We start from the raw sequence: 27,063 nt of genomic DNA, 5'->3' as shown, positions 1-27,063 counted from the left end.
TTAAAATAAATAATTAATAATATATTAAAAGAAAATTTCTGTATTATCGACGTGATGTTTTAAAGGTTAGTTTTAGCGCGAATTGTTAAAAAATTTTGTAAGAAAAATAATGGATTTAATTGGAAATAGGCGAAAGCGAGTTAAAAAAACGATAATCAGTAATTCTTTAAAAGATGTTTATTCGCACGATTTGCAAATGTATTTAACTCCTCCTGGCGATGAGATACAACTGTCCGAATTTGAAGAATTAGCTTTGGAACGGTTACATTTATTAAGAATTTTGGAACAGGCTTCCCAAAAAGGATTTAAACACTTTAGTGCTGATTGGAAAGAGTGGGTTTATTCGGAATTAATAAAAAATAATTTAAAGAAGTTTTATAAACTAGCTAAATCAACAGGGACTAACGCCCCAACTGATCTTGATTTACAAGCTCGAAGAGCTGATCATATCTCTCATTTTATATTACGATTGGCTCATTGTCGTGCTGAACCGCTAAGACAATGGTTTGTAATTAGAGAATTAGAGTGGTTTAAGTTAAGATATTCGCAATTAACTTCAAAAAGTATTGAACAATTTCTGGAAATTAATAACTTTGTTTATAAACCTATATCAGATGAAGAAAAAAGTAAATTATATGAAGAATTATATGATTCTACTTCTGGAACTTATGTCATTGATTCAGTTGATTTTTATAAAGTAAATTGCTTTGAAGTTCCAACTTTAATTAGAAATAGGAGTGTTTTGGTTAAAGCAGGATTCGCATACATTCCAAGTTATGAATTGATTACTTGTATATCTGGGATGTTTAGATCATCTTTAAATGAAGCTTTGGCTGTAAATATAATTTTAAAAATAAATCAAATTTTTATATTAACTCTTTTTAGTATGCAAGTAAACGTTTACCATCCATGGATGATGACCGTATCAATTTCCTTTTAACAAATCTTCACCAAATTTACAAAGGGAATGATTATACAATACCAAAGAATACAACAAACGTTTCCATTGAAAACATTGATTATTATGCAAGAGAAAACTTTCCTTTATGTATGAATCACATCTACAAAATCCTCAAACAAGAACACGGCTTAAAATATACATGCAGATTACATTTTGGGTTATTTATAAAAGGAATAGGAATTAATTTTGAGGATGCGATGACATTTTTTCATGATGAATTCACTAAGAGGATTGATAGTGGAACTTTCGAAAAGCAGTACTCTTATTGGGTGAAATATATGTATGGAAAAGTCGGTAACCGCACTGATTTCACCCCATACAGTTGTAACGCAATTATTAACTCTAATGTTGGACCAGGGGAACATCATGGATGTCCATTTAAACATTGGGATCCAACAAATTTAAAAGCTAAGTTACATGAAACAAAAATTAGGGATCAAGGTAAGCATTTAATGCAGTGGTTCCCAAACTTTTTACTATGGCGTCCCCTTTCTGGTTTCATATAATGCTCATGCCTTAAAAAAATGCTTATTGATAACTTGTACTTTTTATTAACTTATTCAAATTTATTTAACCAAAAAATCTAAGTATTGAACCATTAATGTGAAGGGCGGTGCTGAATTTCTTCCATAAAATGGGAAATTCTATGTCCATTAAAATAAATCAATCAAAAAATACTTTGTCCACGACTATTTCATAAATTTTTTTTTAATAAATTTTTGAATAAAGTTTAAACGTCAATGTGACACAAATTCAATGTTACCAACTGTAACCAACTTCACACAATTTGTGAAAATTAAATGTCAATTTTATGAAACGTAATGTTTTTTTTGACGAGAATTAATTAATTTATGCTTAAATCATAGGAAAAAGGAATTTGTTTACGTTTTTTAATGTCAAACCTTTAGAAAGTCCTAAAAAAATTAAATTGACGTTTTTTGAAATTTTGACGTTTCAAATAATTATGCAAGTCTGTCAAGTTGATTATCCGTAAATGTATGCTATTATTCATTCTGCGAAAAATAACTACCCTTTTGTTTTAGAAATCTCATTTATAAAGTATATACATATTATAAGGTAGTTGTGGACAAAAATATACAATAATCGCTGCATAACAAATAAAACGAGACTAATCCGTTTAGCGGTACCTCTCTTAAGACGGCTGGTAGGTGGTAGGTAGCGCTAGTTAGCATACAATATTCCTATGTTGCATATTTTTATTGAACTAATACTAGACCTAGAACTAGAAACTCTTGAGAGACGTGCGGCTAAACCCGAATGATTCTAGTTCTAGGTCTAGTGTTAGTTCTAGTTTTAGATGTCACTCAGCGTTAGTTTGTTGTATATTTTTATTGAACTAATCTTTTTTTATTGAACAAGATTTCCAAAAATTTAGGTTGGTACCATTTTAGGAAAATGTGTTGTAGATTTAAACGTCAAAATGACGTTTAACGTACAATGACATTTGTAAGAGACCCTTAAAGTTAAAGACCCTTAACATTACTTCACGTCCCCCAGGGGGGTGCGCCTCTCAGTTTGGGAATCACTGATTTAATGTATTAATTTTCAATAAATTAATTTTTATTTCGTAGATATTTTTGATATTGTTGAAATGTCAAGTAAAGGCCATTACCAAATTGCATGTTCGAAATGTTTTGACTCAATACATGATCAACAAAATAAAATGATAGTGACACATCCAAATCAGTACTTTGCTGAAAGCTTAAAAATTCGAGGTGGTGTTTCTAATAACGACGAAACTAAATCATCTACAAGAGTACCACAAAAGAACACTCCAAGTTCTAATTCTATAACGCAAAGTGAAGTTGATTTAATGGTAAACGATGTCAATTGGGATGATGAAATGAAAATGGAAGAAAACTAATTTGTTTTAATTAATAAAAAAATATTTTTATTCTGATTGTAAATAATAAACCCACTTAATATTACCCAAAGTTGGTTCTAAACAAACAACTGTTAATTTTCCTGTATATGGATATTTATCTGTTGTTGAAATTTCAGATTCAGGAGGTGTCATGTAAAGGTCTATTCTAGCTGTGTCTAGGGGTTGTATAATTTCTCTTTTATTTTGTACGAAAAACACTTGAGATTCAATCAAAAAATCGAAAAGAACTTCGTCATTAAATGGATTTTTAAATAATATAAAAGCACCATATATTGGTGAGATTTTTATGGGACCTTGAGGTTTAGGTAACTCACCAACTCCTCTTATGGGATATCTAAAACATAAATCAACAAAATAATTAAAAAAGGAAAATTTAAATTATATATTACGTGAATTCTCCAGCAGTTGCAGAAGTTGCTTTTAAAACACCATCAACGTTTCCTAAACTATTGGGTGTAAAAGTGATTTCAAAAAAACCATTCCCTTCAGGATCGATTGTTAAAGATTCAGGTCGTACACTAAAACCTTCTCCTTCAACCACTTTTAATTTGTATTCGCACTTCGCCGTGGTGAAATTATGAATTTGTACTTTTTGTGTGGAACTTTGCCCGAGACAGCTTCGTAAATAAACGGCAGGTTCTGGAATCGGTTCTTTTGCCGATAAAACTATTTTATACAAATATTTCCCCAATTCAGGACATTCCACAGTTAAAACACCTTCTTGTTCGTCAATAAATAATGGGGAAAAAATTAATGTAACTTTTTCTTCGATTAAAGGCTCCACCGTAATAGTGGGTGGAAATTGCAAAAGCGGTGTTGTGCATGATAATTTATAATCAACAGGATTTTTTGTAGGATTTTCCAACGCTATTTCACGAGTCACTTTTTGACGAACGCAAGCAATCAAATTTATTTCTTCTTGAGGATCACCTTGAGTAACGTTTAATTCGATTTCGTATAATAAATATTCTTTAGTTGATTCATTTTTGAAAATTACCTAAAATGAAATTTAAAAATGAACATAACCTATTTTTTTTAATATCTGTCAAATTCAAATTTTACGGTTTCTGTTGGCACTATGCAAGGTCTTTATAAAATTTATTTAATTTTTTTGTAATGTTTAGTAACTTCCAACAAGTTGTATGTTTTTCTTACGTTTATTTTATTTTACTCATTTCTATATAAATGTAATACCAAAAATTGACTTTTGTTCTTTTTCTTTGATTATATATAATATGGATTGAGCTAACTGAATATATCTACTAACAAAAATGTGGCTCAAGGTGAATAGACGCAGATGGAAAGCGATAATGTGAAAGTGTAACAAAGATAGACATAAAACGGTACTAAACAGACGGGCGCATGCGCACAAAAGTGTCAATCCTCTTCCATTTGACGTTTATCGTTTTGTTGTGTCACAGCCAGTCACACCGTTATGTTTAAAAATGTATTGTTTCGTGTGCAAAGTTCGCGATAATACAGTTTCACATCACCTGTAAGTATTATAAATAATAAGGAAATTTTATTTTATTTTTTTTTCTATTTTCATTTATTAATTTTGTTTTAAATTTTGTTTATATGTCAGTACGCTTCTATGTCTATCTCGGTTCGATCACCTTGCGCAAGCTATTTCTCTCGTTGGCTCAATCCATATTATATATAATCAAAGTTCTTTTTAAATAATGAAAGTTGAAATGTCAGAATGACATACTGAGCTTAAAACATGAATATAACAAAATTCCCTGTTATTCTTGCCAACTGCTACCAATTGTGCAACAAATTTTTTTATTTTATTTTTTGGCGTAATAGAAAAACATGTTCTTTAAGTAAAAAATTTACTGTACATTTAATTTACGGTTTTAATTCTTATTCAGCGTTAGATTACGGTTTAGCCGTCTTGAAAGATGTGCGGCTAAACCCGAAAGTTTCCAGTTCTAGATCTAGTGTTAGTTTTAGTGCCAGAACTAAAACTAGAACTTAAAACATTCAGATTTAGCCATTTTAAGAAAAGCCTGGCTAAACGAATCGAACTAAAAATATCTATTAATATGCGAAAATGTCACTATTTATAATTAAATATTATTAATAATAATTATTAAACATTAATAATAACCTGAAAATTAAGACTGCCTTCATTTAAAACATAAATTCCCCAATAATAATCTTTTTCTGTATTTCCCATAACATCAACCATACTATTTCCGGTTAATTTATATAAGATTTTTTCAGTATTATAGGGTTTCATATTCTCGGTAATAACCGTAAATTTTTGTGGCATATTCGACCAGTTAATGATTTTCAATATTTCCGTAAAGTAAGTTTTGCACTGAATATCTTTTTGGATTTTACCTAAAGGTTCCGGAGCGGTAACTTCTCCTTTGAGACAATATAAAGTGCAAAAACCATCCGGTTGGGGGAAATATACGGACCCCTACAAATCAAATCGATTTTAAATTTCGTTTAAAATTGGGTTATAATTAAAACACCTTATGGAATAAATCTGGTCCTAACATCAATAATGGACTATAAGTGATTTCGCAAGTACCTGCACTGTGTGGTTCGATAAACATTATATCGGGGACTGAAAAATTATTTCCTGTAAGTTGAGGGTGTATTTTCCATTTAACCGTGGTTCTAAAAAATTAAAAAAATTATTATTTTTTTTTAATTTTGATCATAAATCGTACTTATTTTGTATTGTAATTTTTTTTTTCACTTCCGATCTTACGGGACATGAAAATTCGATCGTTGCAGTTGGTGGGGGTGTATTTGTACAAGAACCCGTTAATATTACATCCAAAGTTTTATTATATTTTTCAATCTTACACGATATTTTCGCTCTTAAGTAACATTGAACCGAATATGGGTGATATTTTACCAAAAACGATACGATTGTATCTGGTGATATGTAACCTTGACTCGGTGTGATACTAACTTTTGTATCAAATGGTATTCTAGATCTATCAATTGTCCAATTATATCTGTAAATTAATTAATTAAAAAAATGATATGGAAAAATAAATAAATCCTTACTTTCCACCGATATCGCCTGTATTATACAACGAAAATTTTGCTTCACTTTCACAACCTTTAACCACACTACCGAATGATATTTTATCTCTATCAATATAATATTCGGATGCAATACACGAAGCTTGAACAACACAAAGCGGCTCAAATTTGTCTTGAATTTGATAATAAATTTTTTTATGAAACGATTGTAATCGTTCTCTTGGAGAATAAGTTATGATAATTCCACCTTTAGCTCCTGACGTTAATCTAAGACTTTGTTTTGGACTTATTGTTAAAGATTCCTTAATTAGTCTTTCTCTACGTTCTTCGGGAGATTCAACTGGAACGGGAGGTTCCTCACTAAAAAGAAAATATTAATTGTATTCGTGAAAAAAATAAAATGGACACTGATTAACATTTTCTTTTCTTTTTTACTTCCTTTTTTGTTTTTTTTACTTCCTTTACTTCCTTTACTTTTTTTACTTCCTTTGCTACCTTTACTTTTCTTCGAACTTTTATCACTCTTCTTTGAAGATTTCGAGCTTTTTTTACTTCCTTTGGAACTCTTTTTACCTTTCTTATCTTTTTTTCCTTTCTTACCCTTTACTCTAAAACAGGAAATTAATCAAATAAATATAATGATTAGATATAACAAGATCTTACTTGACAACTTTTGGTAAGGGAGGAGGAGGTGGTCTATCATATTCTGGTTTCAAAACTTTCTTTGGTTTAGTAAAATACGGCAACAATTCATATAAATTAAAGAAAACATCAACCGTTGCCGGTGTTCGATTTATAAGTTTTATAGTTTTCGATACAGTTCTTCCAGCAAGAACTGCACCGAAATTAACAAAACGATCATCATGTTCTTCCAACACTAACTCCGGCGCAACTCCTTTTGATTTAATCGTGATTATTTCCGGTTTGCTATTAACTAAAAACGTCAAAGGAGTTGTAAATATACCCGGTTCTAACGGGTGGAAATAAATCGGGATGGTTTGAACCGTATTTGGTAGGATTTCTTTTGCTTTGAAATCGATTGTTAAATGACTGGGATGTTCATCTTCGTATTCAAGTCTAAAAAAGTTTTTCTTATAGTTAAAAAAAAACAAATAATTAAGAATTAGGTTTACAACAAAGATTTCTTGTCGTTATGTGAAAATTGTAAAAGACAATTATAAACATCGGTTTTTTCATTTTGTACCAAACACGATCCAAAGTTATATTCGGTGAATGAAAATTTGTAATGTGATTTTGCTGTTGTGCAAATATAATTGATTTTATAATCAGGACCATACAAAACCTAAAACATATTTAATAGATTATTTATCATTTTTCGTTAATAAATTTGTACATAAACTTACACTAAATTTAAGACTAACCATCTTCTCGATAACATGTCTAATTGGTTTTAAATAAACTGTTACATTTTGTTCTTCCCCAGCAATAACATATCCCTCCGCCTCTTTAAACGTTACCTTTACATAATCTTCGATGTTTTTATCCATTTTAACCCATTTATAATAAAATCCTATTTTCCCATCGTTTTTTATTATAAACTTTGTTATATCATTCTGATTAATTACCATCTAAACAAAAAAAAATGATTATTTTTTGTCACCTAATTTAATTTTATATTTTACCGATGTTAATGTAGTTGTACTTTCAATGTTATGATCTATCTCAGTTTTTACATTATTTAAAACTAGATATAATAAAGATCCAACGGCATAAGCACTCGTGGTTACTGTGAGAACCAAAGGTTTACTCATTCTTTCAACCTCACATTTGAGATTAAAATGAATATCACCGGAACTCGCAGGTGTGCACCAAATCCTATTTTTTTTCGAAATATTTCATTTATTTGTTACTAACTAAAGATGTTGCTTGTGCATCATAACTACATATCTGGGTAAGTAATATACAAGTGAATGCACTAAAACATGCATACCAATATCAGTTGGTTGATCAAAGCTGATCAACTCCATCTCCCATGGAGTTTTTTGCAATCGATGCGATGAGACTGCAGTAGGTGTCTTTGCACCTACCGGAAGAGGTCAACTCAGTTCCTGGGAAAATCAAAAAAAAACCCCTGGGGCCTAAGTGCTGTGAAGGAACTCACCCCCACATGAAAGTACAAACATACATAATGTTTGTAAACAAAACTAACCTTACCTAACATTCCTTCACGGTTTAATTGATTTCAAAAGAAAACTTCACGCTATAATTAATGTTTGTAAACAGAACTAACCTTACTTAACATTCCTTCACGGTTTAATTGATTTCAAAAGAAAACTTCACGCTATAATTAATGTTTGTAAACAGAACTAACCTTACCTAACATTCCTTCACGGTTTAATTGGCATTTCAAAAGAAAACTTCACGCTATAATTGGCATTACTAATTACTAAAGAAAACTTCACGCTATAATTAATGTTTGTAAACAGAACTAACCTTACTTAACATTCCTTCACGGTGTAATTGGCATTTCAAAAGAAAACTTCACGCTATAATGGGGTCATACACGATTTTTTTTTTATTATATTTTCTGAAAGTTTATATAAAAATATAGTTACCGTTATTTTTTTTTTTAATATTTTCGAACAAAGTCATTGTTAAAAAAATTATTGAAAATTTATATACCCATTTGCGCTTTTAAAATTCCCGCGTTGATGACGTACGATTCTCACTTTTGCGTCCCCTGCTCCCCGCTCAAATGCGAGAAAGAGATGAACGTCATTTAGGTTGTATTGAAAAGAGATAGAGTGTTTGTAGGTTATGTTTATTATGTTTTGTTCATGGATATAATGGAGACACTCTATTACATCCATGGTTTTATTTTGACACTGTCACACCGCAAGCGCTATCTAACGGACAATTTAACTTGTTTTAGGCAGTGCGGTTCCTACGTCACAGAAAAGCCGCGAAATTATTTCGTTTGAATATTTGCTATTTTTCACTTCAAATTACGCAAAATATAAAATTGATCAAAATATTTCTTTTACTTTGTGTTCATGCATATACTTGCATATATCGTGTGACATAAAAATTTTCTCTAAATTTAATAAGTGTGTATGACCCCATTGGCATTACTAATTACTAAAGAAAACTTCACGCTATAATTAATGTTTGTAAACAAAACTAACCTTACGTAACATTCCTTCACGGTTGAATTGACATTTCAAAAAAAAACTTCACGATACAATTGCCATCAGCGTCTGAAGACGCAGGGCTAAAACCCGAAACTTAAAAATACACAACAATTTAGTGATGAATAACAATTAAAACTAGAACTAATACTAGACCAAGTCAGTTTAACTTAAAAACAACATAAGAAAATTAGTTCATATTGCCAACTTAATAATATGATTCTAATTGTCACTTTGATAGAAAAATCTAACTACTCTGTTTTTAAAAGAGGAGGAGTATTTTAAATTTGTCACCAGATTGACCTTGTACGTGATTGGTTGAATGCGAGGAAGGTTCACACCAGTTCACACACAGGCAATTTTGAATGTTGATTTTGAATTTGAAGGTTAGGGTATTGACAATTCAACAGTTTCGTGTCATTGTTGTAAATTTTGTTTAAACTCTTTTGCGTCTTCAATTAATACACTCATAACCTTAATGTTAATTTGTATGTTTAGTGTTGACGATAACAAACGAAAATAAATACAATAAGTAAATAAATAAATAATTATTAATTTAAATTTACCGCCAAAATATCTAGTGATATTTTCTGGTGATTTTTGCTAGTGTAAATCTGACTTTCGCGTTTACTCCTCCTGGTTTCAAAACAGAGTATAATCTTTGATTATATATAATATGGATTGAGCTAACTGAATGTGAAAGCAGCTAGACGCAGATGGAAAGCGATAAAGTGAAAGTGTAACAAAGATAGACATAAAACAGTACTAAACAGACGGGCGCATGCGTACAAAAGTGTCAAACCTCTTCCATTTGACGTTTATCGTTTTGTTGTGTCACAGCCAGTCACACCGTTATGTTTAAAAATGTATTGTTTCGTGTGCAAAGTTCGCGATAATACAGTTTCACATCACCTGTAAGTATTATAAATGTTACTTCTAATTGATAGTTTTTTATCTTATAAATTAACGCACGCCCATTATATGTCAGTACGCTTCTATGTCTATCTCGGTTCGATCACCTTACGCAAGCTATCTCTCTCGTTGGCTCAATCCATATTATATATAATCAAAGAGTATAATAAATAAAAATTCAATGCCCGCTGATATACAAAAGACCCGCTGGGACCTAAGAGCTGTGAAGGAATTCACATGAAACTACATACATACTTAAGAGTTATAAATATGAGCTATGTTCAGATGAGGGTGAGGAATATATCGAACCATCATTGCTAATTGATGTTAAATGAAACACAAAAGAAACATGTTTGTCCCAAACAAAAATTAATCTGTTGAGTGGTACCCTTAACACAATGGTCTGTAATATTTTTGCTCCCAGATGCATCAAAGTAGAGAATTTTTCAAAAATCATTCACTCATAATAAAGTGATATTTCATACCCAGTTATGTGGTTAATTAGATTTCAAACAACATTAATAAACAATTTTACTTCACTGGGATTTCAGATTTTGGTCCAATATTTCCTTCCATTGGCTCAACAATAATTTTATCAGTCCGAACATTGTTATAGCAAGTTTTAGCAACAACGCGAAAATGCAATTCCAAATTTTCATTATTTTTTAACACCAAACTATTTGATGTAACCATACGTAGTAAAGTCGGTTTTAATTTTAAATGTGGTGCGGAAAAATAAACGCACGGATTCTTCGCTTTGCCAACGATTAAAAAATCTGTTTTTAAATTATATTTTTCAATTATAAATGTAAATAATCCTTCGAACGTTCCTAGTTTTTGCGGGAGAAAACTAAAAGTGCTTTTTCCCATTTTTCCCTTAGAAACGTGTCCCTTTGGTGTCAAACAATCAAAGAGGGTGATATCTTTGGAGTTAATCGGGGAAACTTCCCATTTAAAATCGAAATTTTCACCTGTTGGGTTTATGATATGAAACGTTTTGGTGTGATTCAACTCCAAGCCGATTCCTTCTATCTCAACGATTCTTGTGTTTTCATCCACTGTATCTCTACAAATTTTCCTACCGCATCTTTCGCTCGTTAAATAATTCGTTGGGGAAATATTAAAATGATAAAGAGGCATTATACTTTTTGCTTTGACGGTAATTTTTAAATTATTCGATTTTGGGTAAAGATTTGGCACGCAAGATTTTAAATAAACCAAATAATCAAAAGGTATAATTGGTTTAAAAATTACTTTAAACGTCTTTGTTTCGTTTGGCGAAATTACAGAAATATCCGGTTCGACTGTAAATGGCAAATCCATTAAGACGTTATTTGACGTTGATGATTTTTTTGATATTGAAGCTGAATTCAAACTGGATGATGGACGAGAAATGGTGTTTTCGTCGAAAGCAAAATTTTCTAAAAAGAAATAATTAATAAATTGAGTCAAAATCTAAAGTAACTTACCATGACCTGATAAATGACGTTTAGCTTTAGTACAAAATTTTTTAGTTTCATCTTTAGCCGATTGTATTGATCTTTTTAGTCCAAAAGTTACATCTTTTAATTTGATTGTATCATCAGGATTTAGGCTGATTTTCCACTTAATAGAAAGGGGCATCATTGAGGTATTTTTAATCGCAAATTTATTTGAGCGTTTCTAAAAGTGGTTTGTAATGAATTTATTTAATAAATTATATTTAAGATTGTTTACCTCGAACATTAAGGTGTCTTCCATCTCAATATTATCATCATCAACTTCGTAATCACAATAATCAGCGTTTACGGAAAATACTAACAGAATTAGTTTTGTTGATTCAGGAAGAATATTATAGGAAGGTTCGCTAACATCACCGATTGATTTCCTTCTGAATACGTAAGAACTGGATACATCAAATTCTGATGAGATATCTCTCGAAGATGCTATTCTACCTCTAAAGCTGCCTGATTTTATTCTAGCTTGCGATGATCTTCTACTTCCATCACTAAAATGGTTCAAAATTATTAAAAATTAATAATTAAAATTTATTATTTTATACCCTTGCGAATAACTTGATAAAATCGCGGAGCTTTTTGTTGGATCATTTGATGCGGAATTATTGCTCCATAATGTGATATTTTGGCGCTCATCCCAAGAGATTGGTTCCATATCCGGTTCTAAATATTCAATTTGAATGAGGATTAATTCCAAAGCTTCTGATACGATAGTAATTGGTTCTCTAGTTAAAAACGTTACAATAACATCCTTGGAAGCGCCCGGTTTTAAATGACCAACACTCGGTATAAACACAAAGTTTTCCATTGCGGGAAATTCAAATCGATAAATATTTAAAATCGAATTATTTCGAATTTTGAATATTTTTTTTTGTAATGCATTTAAAGGTGCGCAACCGAAATCTATGTTGTAAGATGTGACACCTTTATAATCTGATTTATATTCTTCAGAAGATAAAGATGGAATATTTTCTAAAATTATGTCTTCAATGAAACTTTCGGCGATAACGTGAATCTAAAAATAAAAGTACTTAATAATTAAGAATTATATGTATAGTAAAACCTCGATTTAACGGACCTCGGGTTTAACGGATCACGGATTTAACATACATCTTGGTAAAGATACAAAGTCACTTATAAGAAGATTACCTTCAAACCGCCGAGGTCGCTTGCGGGTGAGGATCTTCCAAAATTCGATTTTGTATTAATATATAAAAATCTAGCGCCTCGCCCGCAAGCGACCTCGGCGATTTGAGACGATATCGTTCCTTATATATCTTAGTAAAGATACAAAGTGACTGATAAGACGACATTTACCTTCAAAACGTAGAGGTCGCTTGCGGGCGAGGCGCTAAAATCTTCTTAAATTTGATTTCGTGTTAATATATAAAATCTAGCCCACAAGCGACCTCGGCGATTTGTGGCGAAATCATTTCTTATACAGGGAGTCTCACGTAACTGGTTCGTTAGAACTTTTTTTTAGAACTTCCGGTCTACCGGAAGTAGACCACAACTTCGTTATTTTAAATGGAATGCTATAGTTTTTATTACACCTTTCAATTATACATCAAAAAAATATGTTGACTTTGATAAAAGTTGTTGGTACCTACCATTTTTTGTTTTCGAGTTATTTTGATTTTAAGCTTTTTTTGGCAAATTTCACCATGCTCTTTAAAAGCCTATATCTCAGTTAACGTTCATTAAAAAAAACCTCTAAATTGGCACGATTACTTTTCAGATGTTGCGAAATAGATTGTCATTTCTTGTATCAGAGTATCTTATACAGGCTGGTCAAAAATTGAATTACCGTTTCTCCATATTCAATGGCTAGAAAGTCGAAAATTTTAAATGGAACACCCCGTATTTTTTTACCCTATCAGAAAGGGAATTTAATTCTCTACAAATTATCTATAAACATTCCTATACCTATTTATTGTAGTTTCCCTGATATTGGGACATTAATCAAAGCATGCACGGAATGCGGGAAAACGTTTGATTTTTTTATTAGAAGGCAATGGAATTTTGACAGTTTTTGGTCCATATTTGTGTTATTGTTGTTGTTACTTACTTTTGATCACGAGTGAAAGTCATTGTATAGGTGGTATCATGGCAAATTATTCCAACGATATTTTAAATTTGTTTTATATTCATGGCAATGGCCTCCACAATCTCTAGATTTAACACCGTTGGATTTTTATTTGTGGGGTCACTTAAAAAATCAAGTGTACAATTCACCGATCAACACACGACAAGAGTTGCGTGATAGAGTAATGCGTGCACTACGTACTATTGATGGCGACCAACTTCTACGGGCCACAACCGTAGAAGTCGAAAGAAGAGTTGAAAAATGTTTAATGGTGAATGGTCAGCATATCGAACAGTTTTAATTTTTTTATAATTTTAAGTTTTTGTTTTTTTATATGTTATTCATTCTAATTTCTGTTATTAAATTGTTGTTTTTCATTGTTTCATTTATTCGTTTTTCTGTTGGTTATTTTTGGTAAATAAAAGCGAGCAAGCTAAAGGTTATTCAACCATAGTTAATTGTAGTTAATAATAATTTAAATAAATTAAACGATGAATTGTCAAAATGTCTTGGCCTGCTAACAAAAACACAAACGAGCTTTGGGATTTTATGTCTGATTTTGATTAATTTTCCAATATCAGGGAAACTACAATAAATAGGTATAGGAATGTTTATAGATAATTTGTAGAGAATTAAATTCCCTTTCTGATAGGGTAAAGAAATATGGGGTGTTCCATTTAAAATTTTCGACTTTCTCGCAATTGAATATTAAGAAACGATAATTCAATTTTTGACCACCCTGAATAAGATTCTGATACAACAAATGACAATCTATTTGGCAGCATCTGTAGAGTAGTCGTGCCAATGCAGAGCTTTTTTGAATGATCGTTAGCTGAGATATAAAAGACCATGGTGAAATTTGTCAAAAAACACTTAAAATCCAAATAGCTCGAAAACAAAAAACGCTAGGTACCAATAACTTTTATCAAAGTCAACATATTTTTTTACGTATAATTGAAAGGTGTAATAAAAACTATAGCATTCCATTTAAAATAATGAAGTTGTGGTCTACTTCCGGTAGACCGGAAAGGGTGGCCATCTTGAAAATATTTTAGATCGAAAGTTTAGAATGAACAACCCATGCTACTAAAATTTCAAACCACTACGAATAGTGGAACCTTAAAAAGTTCTAACGAACCAGTTACGTGAGACACCCTGTATATCTTACTAAAGATATAAAAAGTCTGTGATATCTACTCCTTATTAATCCGTTAATCGAGGTTTTACTGTAATTAACATTGTACAGAAAAGAAATCGAATGGATTATTAATAACATAGACACGTATTGTTGCTTCGATTTTGACATCTTTTGTTGGAACAAATTCTAATTCGCATTTTGATTTAGTATTAGGTTGAACCGTTAATACAGCTGAACGTTTTGTAATACCTAAAATAAAATAAAATTAAAAATTTATCAAAGTTATAATTTTTTTTTACATTTAGCATTTTCCTCCTGTTCCACCTTAAATAAAAACATATCACTTTCATCGTGCACATCCAGCATAACTTCGCAATCGATGACTCCAACGTTTTCTAATACGATTCTTTTAATACTCGTTTTTCCCACATAAACAGGGTTAAAAATTAACAAACAATTATTTGATATTTCATCCACTAACGGTTCGATTATTTTTAATTCGGGAATATAACCTTCACCTTTTAATTCAACTTGAAAACATGCAGGTGCACCAATTGGTGAGTTATAACGCACTTCGAGCATTTCCGAATATTCCTAAATAATTAAATTAATAAACAAGAAATTTGATTTATAAAGACACATACAGTTAATGAATCCGGTGTAAACGAAATTTCCAAAAAAACATCTTCAAACGCATCCAATTGGTGTTGATTTGGTTGAACAGAGAAGGCTGTTTTATTAAGAATCTCAGCGGTAAGGTCTGTTATAACGGCACAAGTGCTTTGAAATCGTAATCTTGTTTTTGTTGTGTTGTTTATAAACGTTTTACTAAAATATAAAGCTTGTTCTTTTTTAACGAAATAACAATGATTTCCCGCCTAAAAATATTGTTTTAATTTTAATAATAATTTTATTAAGTATTATTACTTGTTCTGGACAATTAAAATCGGCAAAGTTGCTCTCTACGATATATTGATCGCAGAAAATATCTTCTACATAAGTAAAATCAACACTTGGTGTGTCACCTTTAACGGTTAAAACAACCGGAATTCCTTTTTTATCCTTAATTTTACATTCTGATATAAAGAAAACGATGACCTCTTCAATTAAACCGATCGTTTTCGGTTTAGCAGTAACAGTAATAATTGTTGATTCTTGAGGTTCAAGATCAGAAGTCGTTGTTGTGATCGTAAAACATCCCACGACCAATTTAGTCGGTTTAAGCTTTCTCTTTGGTTCACCTTTATCTTTTGAACCTTTGCTACTTTTTGAACTTTTACCTTTACTACTTTTCGTTTTTGAGGATTTCGTTTTACTTGATTTATCTTTTTTTGATGATTTTTTACCCTTTCCTTTGCCTTTCCCTTTCCCTTTAGCCTTTTTGCCTTTACCTTTCGCCTTTTCCGCTAAAACTTGTTTTAATGACATTATCTTAAAATCAAACTGAAATTTTCCCATGTTTGTTAAATTCAACATGGCGTTTTGTTCAGTTCCAACCAATTGGTGTCCGAAATAAACTTCGCTTGGTGGGCATAGTTGATAACTGAAAATAACAAAAATGTGAATAATTTTTATTTTTTTAACGGTAATTATTTCGTACATTGAAAGTTGTGTTTTTGCCGAGCCCGTTATTACGAAAGTCATCATTGCGTTTTGAGACGGTGGATCTATAACGACACATTTAAAAATGGGAACATCTTTAAATTCAACATCTTCGTTCGAATTAAATGTTATTGTAGCTTTTGCCGGTTTATTACAAACTAATGTTAACTGCTCGGGTTTTACCGTAAAAAGTGATCTATATTTATCATCTTCTTTCATACCGTGGTATTTATCTACAGGGGCAAATCTAAAATAAAACACGTTTTATTTTAATTAAATAATTTAAACTAATTACTTACATAAAATCCATATTGTATTTTATTTTACTTAAAATTTCAATTTCATTCGAATGTTCCATTCGAGCTTTTACTTCCCCAAAATTGACTTCTCTTGGACAGTCAACATCTATATTTAAAACTTCAGCTGAGAGTTCGATTTTTGTTACTTGTAAAGGGATTGTTAATTTATTAGTTGCATGAAGAACCTAAGTAAGTTTAAGTAGAGTAGAGACTAGTATAATAAAAAAAAATTTGTTTACCTCCACATTCATAACAACATTAGGTATATCTTCTAAAACATCAGCAACAAAACTAACAGTTATGGTTTGTCTTGAACAAGATGTCATGATTCCTTTTAAAGGTGTAACTTTAAAAAATTGTAAAACTTCTTCAGCAGCTAAAATTCTCCAAATAATAGTAACTAAAGATTCGTTATAAAACGTTATAGTTTTCGTAACCATTTTATTCAATAAAGTCCTTTCGAAAGCGATCGAATCCGGTTCCGCGTAAAATTCAAAATCAACTCCCAAACAATTAAAATTGATCAATTCAATTTTTGGATTATTCGATACGATAATGGCTAATTGGCCCATTACATTACCAACGTTGTTTGGTTGAGCGGAAATTGTAACAACTTCCGATTGATTGCTATTAATTAAAAGTTCATCTTGACTTAATTTATAAACATTGTTTGCAATCGGATCCAGAAATAATAATTTAACGTTACATGGCAATAATGAATCGTTTTGGAGTATCATATCGGTGAAATGTTCTAAAGCTCTTGTGTTATTCGCGTAGGATGATATCAAAATCGGTCCGAATTCAAATAATTTTTCGTCATATAGGAACGAGTTGAATTGAGATTTCATTTTTGATCTTGATTCGAAATTATTTTGAAACATAATAATTGGATCAATGGTTAATTTTGGAATATCGCAATAACCAACACATTTAATTAAATATTTTGTTGGCCAAGATACTAATTCTATCGTAAAAATATGTTCGTATCTTCCACATTCTTCAGGGGCAAAATTTACTAAAAATTGGAATTTTTCACCCGGATTAATCACTTGTCGCCTTGTTAATGGACCAATTACTAATGGTTCTTCTCCACGTTGATTCGCTTCACTTATTTGCGACAACAAACTTTTTGTTGTGCTAAATAGCGATTCTGATTGTGAGGCTTTTTTCTTTTTAATTGCGTTGGAAGTGCTTTTTTTCAAACTAAATTTAGACGCGGATGATTGCGATATTTCCTTATCAGTTCCTGATATAGTTACATCTTGTGATTCTTCCGGTTGTGGAATAACATCAAACAAATTAAATATATCCGACACATTTGGATTGCGCTTTTTTAAACCAGGTTTTTGAGTAACCGTAAATGTTTCAGTTGTAGGTATTAATTTTATAATTTTAGATTCGGCAAGTGACTCTCGGGCCATTTCGAGATCTATATTATGAGCTAAAAAGTTGATTAAGGCTGTATCTAAATCCGGATTTCTCTCTGATTCGGCGTTATTTAAAAACCAAACTGGTATACCCAAAGCGAATGCTTCTTTCATTTCATCTTCAGTAAATTCAGTTTTTGGTTCAACAATTTCGGGTGGTTTATCGACCGCTGCACCTTTTTTACTTGAAACACTTCCAGCTTTTGATTTACCTTTAGCCACTTTTGCTTTTAATGATAAATCCTAAAATAAAATAAGGTTAAGTTAAAATATAGGGATATATACAGTAAAACCTCGATATAACGGATTAATACAGGAAAGGGTGTATTATATCAAGACGAAATCGTCAGATTTCGAAAATTCTAGCGCGTCGCCCCTTTACTGTATTTTATTTATATAAATTACTTTAGTTAAAACACATGCTTCTCTATCCCAATATTGAAGGGTGTGTAAAATATCACCCATTAAAGCATCGGATGCTTCCATAGCCTTTTTTCGTTCAATTTCTTCAGGATTAGGTTTTGCTAAAAATTAAAATTATATTTTAAACAGACTCAATAACTATGTTTATTACCTTTTTTTCCTTTAGATCCCTTAGATTTTTTAGATCCTTTAGATTTTTTAGATCCTTTAGAAGCTTTCGATCCTTTTGATTTTTTTGACTCACTTTTACTTTTTTTGCTACCTTTTTTGTCTTTCGCAGACCCCTTTATTTCGGGTTTCTTTTTTGCGTCTTCTTTTTTATCTTTAGTTGTTCCTTTAATCGGTATACCTTTTGCTCTCATATCAATTCGAACTCTTAAAATAAAAAAAAATAATATAAATAAAACGTTTTAAATTAAAAAAGAAATCCAATTACTGTACATCTGCTAGTTTTTTAATAAAATCCTGTTTTCTCGGTACTAAAACTTCTTTTTTAAATAAACTAAATTCTTCGGTTGAAATTTGTTCGTATTCTTCGTTATCCATGTCTAATAAGTATTGAATTTGAGCCTTTTTTGATATATCAATTAGTTTCGCTCCTTCTTCTTGAATCTTTTTTGTTTTTTCGGTGTAATCTTGGAAGGTATAAGAATATATGATGAAATGAATGTAATAAAGGCTACCCACAGATTTCAAGATACAATTTAAAACTTTCAAAGGTTGTTTAATAAATAAACTAGTTAAACTAGGAATTATTAATCCTTCTGATAATGAATTTAATCTTGATTCAACTATTTCATAGAGTAAATCTTCAGGTAACCCAATAAATGTTGGTCTTTTATCAACTTTAGGTTTCGCTTCTTTTGTACTTGCTGATTTTCCAGATTTTTTTGATGATTTTGATTTGCTTCCTTTAGACGACTTAGATGATTTTTTACTACCACCTTTACTTCCTTTTCCTTTACCTTTCGCGTCATCTGGTTTTGGTTTTGGTGTTCTCTTCGTTTTACCAGTTAATAACAAGTCAATTTTCTTTTGTAAGCGATCGTAATCATCAGCTCCCGGCTCCTCCACTAAATCTGTATCAGAAGCAATTACTCTGAAAGCGTTTGAAATTAATTCGCCCACTTTTATAGCTGCCAAGCTTTCTTTTGAAACAATTGCGTCAAAAATTAACATATCAATTGTGTATACTGGAAGGTTTAATGTTAATCCAGCTTTATGCGCTACTTGAAAATAATCTAAAAAAATATGTTTAATAAAGGATTTGTTAAATTTATTATGTTAAAGTACTCGTTGACGGGGATCCATGAAAAACAATCAAAATTCCATTTTTTGTTGAGTCGACATCTGTGACTTGACTATCATTGGTTATTAAATCTTCAAAAGCTTGTTTTATCGGATCCGAATACAATAATTTAACTGAAGAAACTTGTTTGTCTTTACAATTTTGTAATTCCTCTTTAATCGATTGTTGAAGTTCATTGGATGTTTTTCGCTTTACAAGATCATCAAATGAAAAATTTGTTGGCATAGTTGGCATACGCCTTAACGACTTTCTTCCGAATTGTGCTTCAGATGCTGATAATGCACTCCCTTTTCGTTTTTTTAATAATTTGCTACCAGTTGAAGATAAACTTCTTTTGTCTTTTGCAACTTTACTGCCAATTTTGCCTATTTTGCTAGTCCTTGGAGGTGATAAATTTGATGTACTAATTACAACACTTTTTTGACTCGCCGCGGTTAATAGTATAGCTAATTCTCTCTCTTCTTCTTGCTTAAGTTTATCCATTTCTTCTTCCCACCATTTTTGTCCAATCGTATTTATTATATTGTTGTAAAAATCGAAAATCGCTTGAGGGTATGTTTCACCAGGATTTATTTCGGGAAGATATAAAGTGTTTGTTCTATAAAAATCTGTTAACATATTTATTATTCTTTCATTTATTATGATTATCCTTAAAAAAAAAGAATAAATTAAAATATTAAAAAATTAAACCGTATTAACTCATCAAAATCAGCAAAGAAAAACTCAATTGGAAACATTCCAACATTTTCTAAACTAAACACAAGATTGACCTCTTGAGTGTAAGGTAAAGTTGGTTTAAATGCAAGGTTAGGTTTGTCGACTTTTAAAGTAGGTTTGCACCCAATTCCTTTTAACAATATAACGAGTTCTTCTTCGTTTTCTTGAGCTTGAAAAATCAATGATGCTTTTACTCTTCCTGGGAAACATGGTTGAAAATAGACGTCGAAAAGTGCGGATCCGTTTGGATTTAAAATACCACTATTTGTTTTTATAAAGAATATTTGACTTTTATTTTTTATATTGGGATCTAATTCGATTCTTGCTGACCAAATTGATTGAACATAACCACTGAAAAAAAAAACCATAAATTATTTGTGGCAATATTTTTAGTGTATTACTTATTTTCGATAATTATAGATTGTCTCACACAATATCCTAAAATAACATTATCAAAATAAACATTATCTTGTTGACAACTAATATAAGGAAGTGTTACGAAAGCGCGAATTTCAATTGGAATTCTTTGACCATGCGGAACCTAAAACATTTTTTATATTATTTTAATTTTTATTTCACTAAATTTACCGTTAAATATATCTGATCTTTCACTTCAACATCGACAACAGCAAAAGCTTGACTACTAGGATTAAATATTACCACCAAATCACTACTTTCACCAACATCCAATTTCGATTTCGAAACGTAAGCATTGAATCCATATTTCAACAGATTTTTACTTAAATAAACCAATCTAATATCGTTCTTTAACGGGCCGTAATTCAAAACTGTTGTTGTATAATGAACAACGGTGTCTCTTACAACAAATTTAAAATCAATTGAATAGGGAAACGTTGCAATGTTAGGAATTGCGTTGGCACATTTTCCAGCTATGTGATTACTTAAAAGTTCTGGGTCGTCTTTTAATAATTCCTCAACAGCTTCTCTTTCAGTTGCCATTTGAATGTCTACATCGGTTGGGTAAACATCCTAAATAAAAAAATAAAATATTAAATTATTATATAGTGAATTTCACTTAAGATGCAATATACAAAATTTACTTACTTTGTCCCACAAAAATGCAACATGTTTGAATGTTTCAGTTAGAATAAGATATCACTATGTTGCATATTTTTATTGCACTAAAACTAGAACTAACACTAAAGCTAGAACTAGAATCATTCGGGTTTAGCCGTCTTGAGAGACGTGCGGCTAAATCCGAATGTTTCTAGTTCTCAGTTTAGTGTTAATTCTAGTTTTACACTAGCACTATCACTAGAACTCAAAACTACCCAATGCAATATTAAACTATGTTGCATTTTATATGGGACAATGCAAATGCAGAGTAGTTTCATAACTATTGTTACTGCATTCATATATTGCGAGTTAATAAACTAAATTACATTAAACGAAATTAATTCCCATTCATAACACTGATTTAAATAATCTCTTGTTTTTAGTGGTAGATCTTCTTTATAACGCATATCAACTTGTGTTAAACACTTGACAACACTTAAATTTTCTTTGGTAAACTTTCCTATGGCTTTATAAGATAAAATAATAATCTCTTCATTGTTTAAAATAGGTCTTGATAAAGAACAAAATACTTGTGCGGGCATTGCAAAACCGTGTATATTCATTGTATATGGTTCTAAATAACCGACTTGTATAATAAACGGTTTTAAAAACTCTCTAGCAATTCCAGGAAAATATTTCACAGTAACTCGAACATCATTATCAACACTAATAGTTTGAATATCATATTGGGTAATTCCTGTATTTGTGTCAATAAAATCTTTATCGTCTTTCATGGTAGCTTGAACTACTAAATCTGCATGCCCAGTGTTTTTAATTAAAACGGATTCTTGGCACATTTCGCAAAATAATCGCCTCCCAAATTCAATAACATCACTTTCAATCGAAAAGCTTATATTCGATGATTTTCCTTTTACCGAAATTATTTCAGTTGCGCCACCTTTTATGTGGCAATGAGCAACGGCATCGATTAATGTATTTGGGCACGGATTAAATTCAAATGAAATAACTTGAGACTCATACGGACGTAAATATCCATAATTTGGGATTAAATCCAAAACCTCGCGAACATATTCCGGATCATCTATTGTTTGAGGAAGTTGTTTTAACGGATCTAAATGTTGTATTGAATCGTCGTAACATTGTACCAATTGGTACAAATAAACTTGCATTTTTTCAAAATGTTCGGCAGTTCTTAAAACTGTTGTTTTGGTAACGGTGTTCATTGGAGGAGGTAGCGTTTCAAAAGCTGTTAGTTTCGGTATATTTCCAAGATATAGTTCGTATTTTCTGTGCAGACGATTTTCATCTTCGATTTGAAGAGCCGAATGTTGTTGAATATCGATTACTTGTGGTATGTTTGGTAGTGAGTATGGATATAATTTCGGGTCTTCTTGATATATTGGTTTTCCTATATTTATCTAAAAATGAGAAATTATAAAATTGAGATTTCAAAATAGATTTTTTTTACTGGATTTGACTCCAATGTGTTTAAATTGAAATCGTTTCTAATCCATTCCCAATGATAAGATACGGGAAGTGGACTAATATTTTTTAGGATCATTTTTTGGGTTGTACTGGAAAAGTTTGGGATGCAATCAAAGTCTACGGAAGCAGGTTCGAATTGAAGAGTTGGATAGTTTTCTTCTCCCACCAAAGGAATCCAATCCTAAATTAAACAAAATTGTTTTTATTTAATTAAATATTTTTAAACAATTTTATTCTTACTTTATTCGGATGATTCACATAAGTAAAAACAATCTTTCCTTTAGACGTATTACATTTTTTCTCTTCACTATTCGGTGTAAATTCAACTGTAAACATTTCACATTCGCCGTCAGCTAAAGTAATTTGAACATTACTTAATTGTTCTTCGTCTTGAATTATGTAAAATGGTGGATTAATATTAATAATGATAGTTATTTCTAATTTTGATAAATTTGTTACTGTTAATTCATCTAAAAAAATAAATAAATAATTCATAAACAAACGACTTGTTAAAAAATGTACCATGAAGAAAGGAGATTGTTCTATCAGGAGTTACATCGATTCTAAATTTCATTTCTTCTTTGGATAACTTTAAAACTGGAACAACAAAATTTGCGGAAAGAATGAAAGAGTTTACGGGTCCAAAGTCTTTTTTCTTTTCGATTTGTGCGTGACAATAAAAATCTTCTTCAATCATTCCGGGTATTTCCGTCGATCCAGCTAAAACGCAATCGATACTTTGGCCTGGTGCCAACTGATAAGAAAACGGGGTAATCGAAAAAATCGATGGTATTAAATTGGCTAGATCTTCTTTAAAAGATTTCAATTTTTTGCATCGCGACCATATAATTTTGTGAGTTTTCTTTCCCATATTAGTAAATTTAACGGGAAGGCTAAACGGAATGTACGTTAATAAAAATCCCAAATTAAATTCACCATCGAGTTCCGGCTCGCTGTTTATACTTGAACCGACTCCTTTAACAGCTAAGGCGCAATATTGAGTTTCGCTGTTCATCGCGGAAAATTGTAAATTATCTTTAAATCTTCCTGGTTCCGTTAAAAAAACGCTAACTTCTATAATTTTTTTCTCGCTTGGATCTAATTGTAAAAGATTCTCGCTTAGCTGAAAAACTGTTTTCTTATTTTGTGTTATGTTAACTGTTGCAGGAACTGGAGAATCATTAATCACTTCTAAATTTTGAGTTGCGTTGTGTAACGTTCGAATTTCATCGAAATTCATTACTTCTGGAACTGTTATTACAGGTCCTTGGCCATTACATCTTATACAACACATAAATACATTTTCTTTGCCACCAAAAACTGAGATACTACATCAAAATAATTAATAATTAATACTTAAGGTGAATTAATAAGATCTTACTAAACTTGAGCTGTTGATTGACCAACAAAATTTGTTGATATATCCAATTGAACTTCTTTCGTTTCATAAGCATCAATAAAATCTTCTGGAACTTGAGCGTTATAAGTAATATTAAATTCATTAGCATCTGCATCTTGTGCGACAAACGTATAATAACCGGGATGTTCGTTTTGATTTGTTAAAGTAATGGTTCTTGTATAGATGTAATTAATAAAACATCCCCTCATAAAAATATCTTTCGTTTTACACTCAATTTCCGGTATTAAGCATTTATAACGCATTGGAAGTGATAAAGAATATTTACTTGTACCCCACATTATTAAATATAAACGTTTTGAGTACGCACCCTCGATGTTGGGAAGAAGAGTAAGCTAAAAAATGAAGTTAAAATAATTATCAAAAATCAATTTTCAAACATACTTCTCCAGTTAATGTGGAATTTGGAGCAACAACATCTTCCACCGGATTAAATGTAAACTCTTTAGGATTAAAAACTGACGGTTTTATTGCTTCTTCTGCGTATTCTTGACACGTTATCGCGTTATTTTCACCGTCTTGAACTATACTTACTTTATATTCAATTGGTACTTGAGTTGTATTGATTAAATTAATACTCTTTGATGTCGGATATCCTAAAGTTACATGGCCAAAATCAATCTCTGTAATATCAAAATTTAATAGGGGGCAAATTATATTTCCCCTGTAACAACAAATTTTAATTGAAAATACTTAAATGAATAAATTAAATGGTTATACTTGAAAGTAAATTTTAATATTTCTCCAGATTCTCGAATAAAAAATTCGATCGTTTCAATAAATTTTCCTTGGATTCTTGATGAAAATTTCATTACAAAAGCACCATAACTACCTGGTTGTATTACAAGATATTCAGGATTAAAACTTACTGTTCCTCCAAAACTTAATGGTGTTGGTTTGTAAGTTATTTTTCCAGGAATATGACCTGAAATAAAATAAAATAGCTAAATTATTAAAGTTATTTATGGTGTGGTCTACAACTGTGAGGCTACCTCGCATCAGCTTGAATCTTCAGTGACAAGGCTTACCTTTATTGTGTACAGCAACTTCATATTGGTGTCCAGAACACAAGAAAATATCATTTGCTTCCAATTCGACTAGATTCAATTCTAAAGATGGCCCCAAACCGCAACCACGAACATATAAAGGTATTCTTTCAGATTTTCCAGATACTTCTAAATATAAAGTACTTTCGTAATGTTTAGCTTCTGATGGATTAAATTCCAAAATGAACATTGATGAACTTTCAGGCCAAACTTCTCCCGTCTGTATATTGAAAATTAATAATAATACATTAAAGGAAAATGTAAAATTTCTTTACTGTAGGATAAACCGCCCAATTAGGATCGTTATACAAAAACTTATCCTGCATTTCATATTGTCTTATTTCATCCTCATAAATTCTTTCATAAATCATTTCGTGAGTATGTTGACTGTCGACGATTCCCTGATGAACTCTTCCGTACCATTTGGAACTTTCTAACTCTTTCATATTTTTAAAAGCTTTTTTATACATGTTATATTCTTGTTCTGCTTCTGAAAAATCTTTATATCGTTTCCATTTAAAATAAACCATGTGTGAACTATTATTGAATAATCTAATAAACTTTCTCCTCTTTAAACTCATATAAGTATTTGGAATTTCAACATCAGTATGTTCCAATGTAATATTAGACTCGCACGCGTTAGCTTTTAAGATAACCGTTAGGATTTCGGTTGTTTCGTATGTAATTTGAAGACGTCCAGTGTGCTCGCCAAGCGTGTGAGTTACAAATGTTAAGGACAATTGAATATTTTTACCGGGGCCTAAAATACCTCGATCGGGGTGAACAGAAAATTGGGGGCTTGTGATTAAATTAAAAATTGCAGGGACTTCCCCTATGTTTCTAATTAAAAGTACTCGTTCGGCTACCGTTTTTACAGGAGTTGTGGGCATTATTATTGTATCTGGGATATCTAGAAGAGGACGCGGATGGATTGAAACAATTAAAACATCGATTTTTTCAGAATCAGTTTCGATTGTTAAAGAATGGCAATATTCTTTGAGTTCTCGCGCATTAAAATTCACCATAAATTGATAAGACATTCCAGGCGCAATTTTTGAACAAACTACATCTGAATTGTGTGAAATACTAAATGTAGTTGTTGATTCCATCATAACACGCACCGGTTTTGAAACCTTCAAATATTAAAAGATAAATGCAGAAAAAGATACTTTTTAATATATTATACCTCATAAGTGTTTAAAACTGTTACTGGAATTGTTAAAAAATCTCCGATCTTAAATTTTTGAAAGACAACTATATCGGGAGACACTTTTAAAGTATTTATACTTGATTCAGGCCTCACTTTTATTTTTCTAGATATTGATTTTAGTTTTTCCAATCTCTCCTCAGTACCTATTGACATTTCAACGTTATATTTTGAAGGAATTATCTAAAAAAAATAGTTTTAACTTGACTATTTAAGTTTTAGTGAAACACTTACAATAGGGTCATCAATGTTTTTGTCAATATCAAGAAGGAGGAAGAAAAAATCGTTCATTTTGAAGTACTTGAGTATCGGCGACCAATGCTGTGTTAATTTATTCATTTTTATATAAAAAATAAATATAAAATACTTAGCTAATTAATAGTTTTTTAAGATAAGATAATTCTTCTACAATTGACAAATGTCAATTTTTTTG

General features: G+C 30.9%; 2 protein-coding genes across 2 annotated transcripts; one reads left to right on the top strand and one right to left on the bottom strand.

Moving 5' to 3' along the window:
• The first annotated feature begins 36 nt into the window (after nucleotides 1-36).
• On the top strand, nucleotides 37-2,910 carry LOC111424796 (DNA primase subunit 2). The gene is made up of 3 exons (XM_023058483.2): nucleotides 37-835; nucleotides 886-1,402; nucleotides 2,554-2,910. Exons 1-3 carry the CDS (start codon nucleotides 110-112, stop codon nucleotides 2,844-2,846), a joined length of 1,536 nt encoding a protein of 511 aa, XP_022914251.2. The 5' UTR covers nucleotides 37-109; the 3' UTR covers nucleotides 2,847-2,910.
• LOC111424812 (hydrocephalus-inducing protein-like) lies at nucleotides 2,874-27,063 on the bottom strand. Its single transcript, XM_071196491.1, has 40 exons — nucleotides 26,865-27,063; nucleotides 26,610-26,813; nucleotides 25,699-26,556; nucleotides 25,406-25,643; nucleotides 25,098-25,302; nucleotides 24,762-25,041; nucleotides 24,342-24,712; nucleotides 23,483-24,288; nucleotides 23,201-23,430; nucleotides 22,944-23,141; nucleotides 21,841-22,893; nucleotides 21,026-21,427; nucleotides 20,839-20,978; nucleotides 20,420-20,788; nucleotides 19,705-20,369; nucleotides 18,848-19,652; nucleotides 18,563-18,786; nucleotides 18,394-18,512; nucleotides 16,801-18,231; nucleotides 16,562-16,746; nucleotides 16,261-16,509; nucleotides 15,588-16,203; nucleotides 15,305-15,538; nucleotides 14,960-15,254; nucleotides 14,767-14,909; nucleotides 11,982-12,451; nucleotides 11,657-11,927; nucleotides 11,410-11,602; nucleotides 10,476-11,361; nucleotides 7,523-7,715; nucleotides 7,244-7,468; nucleotides 7,013-7,182; nucleotides 6,543-6,956; nucleotides 6,296-6,487; nucleotides 5,901-6,239; nucleotides 5,555-5,848; nucleotides 5,354-5,501; nucleotides 4,981-5,298; nucleotides 3,257-3,864; nucleotides 2,874-3,201 (listed from the first exon to the last, which is right to left on the bottom strand). The coding sequence occupies exons 1-40, from the start codon at nucleotides 26,967-26,969 to the stop codon at nucleotides 2,874-2,876; spliced, it is 15,474 nt and encodes a 5,157-aa protein (XP_071052592.1). The 5' UTR covers nucleotides 26,970-27,063.

Source organism: Onthophagus taurus, chromosome 6, assembly GCF_036711975.1.
Source record: "Onthophagus taurus isolate NC chromosome 6, IU_Otau_3.0, whole genome shotgun sequence".
Taxonomy (NCBI): Eukaryota; Metazoa; Arthropoda; class Insecta; order Coleoptera; family Scarabaeidae; genus Onthophagus; species Onthophagus taurus.
This window is presented reverse-complemented; position numbering and strand designations above follow the sequence as displayed.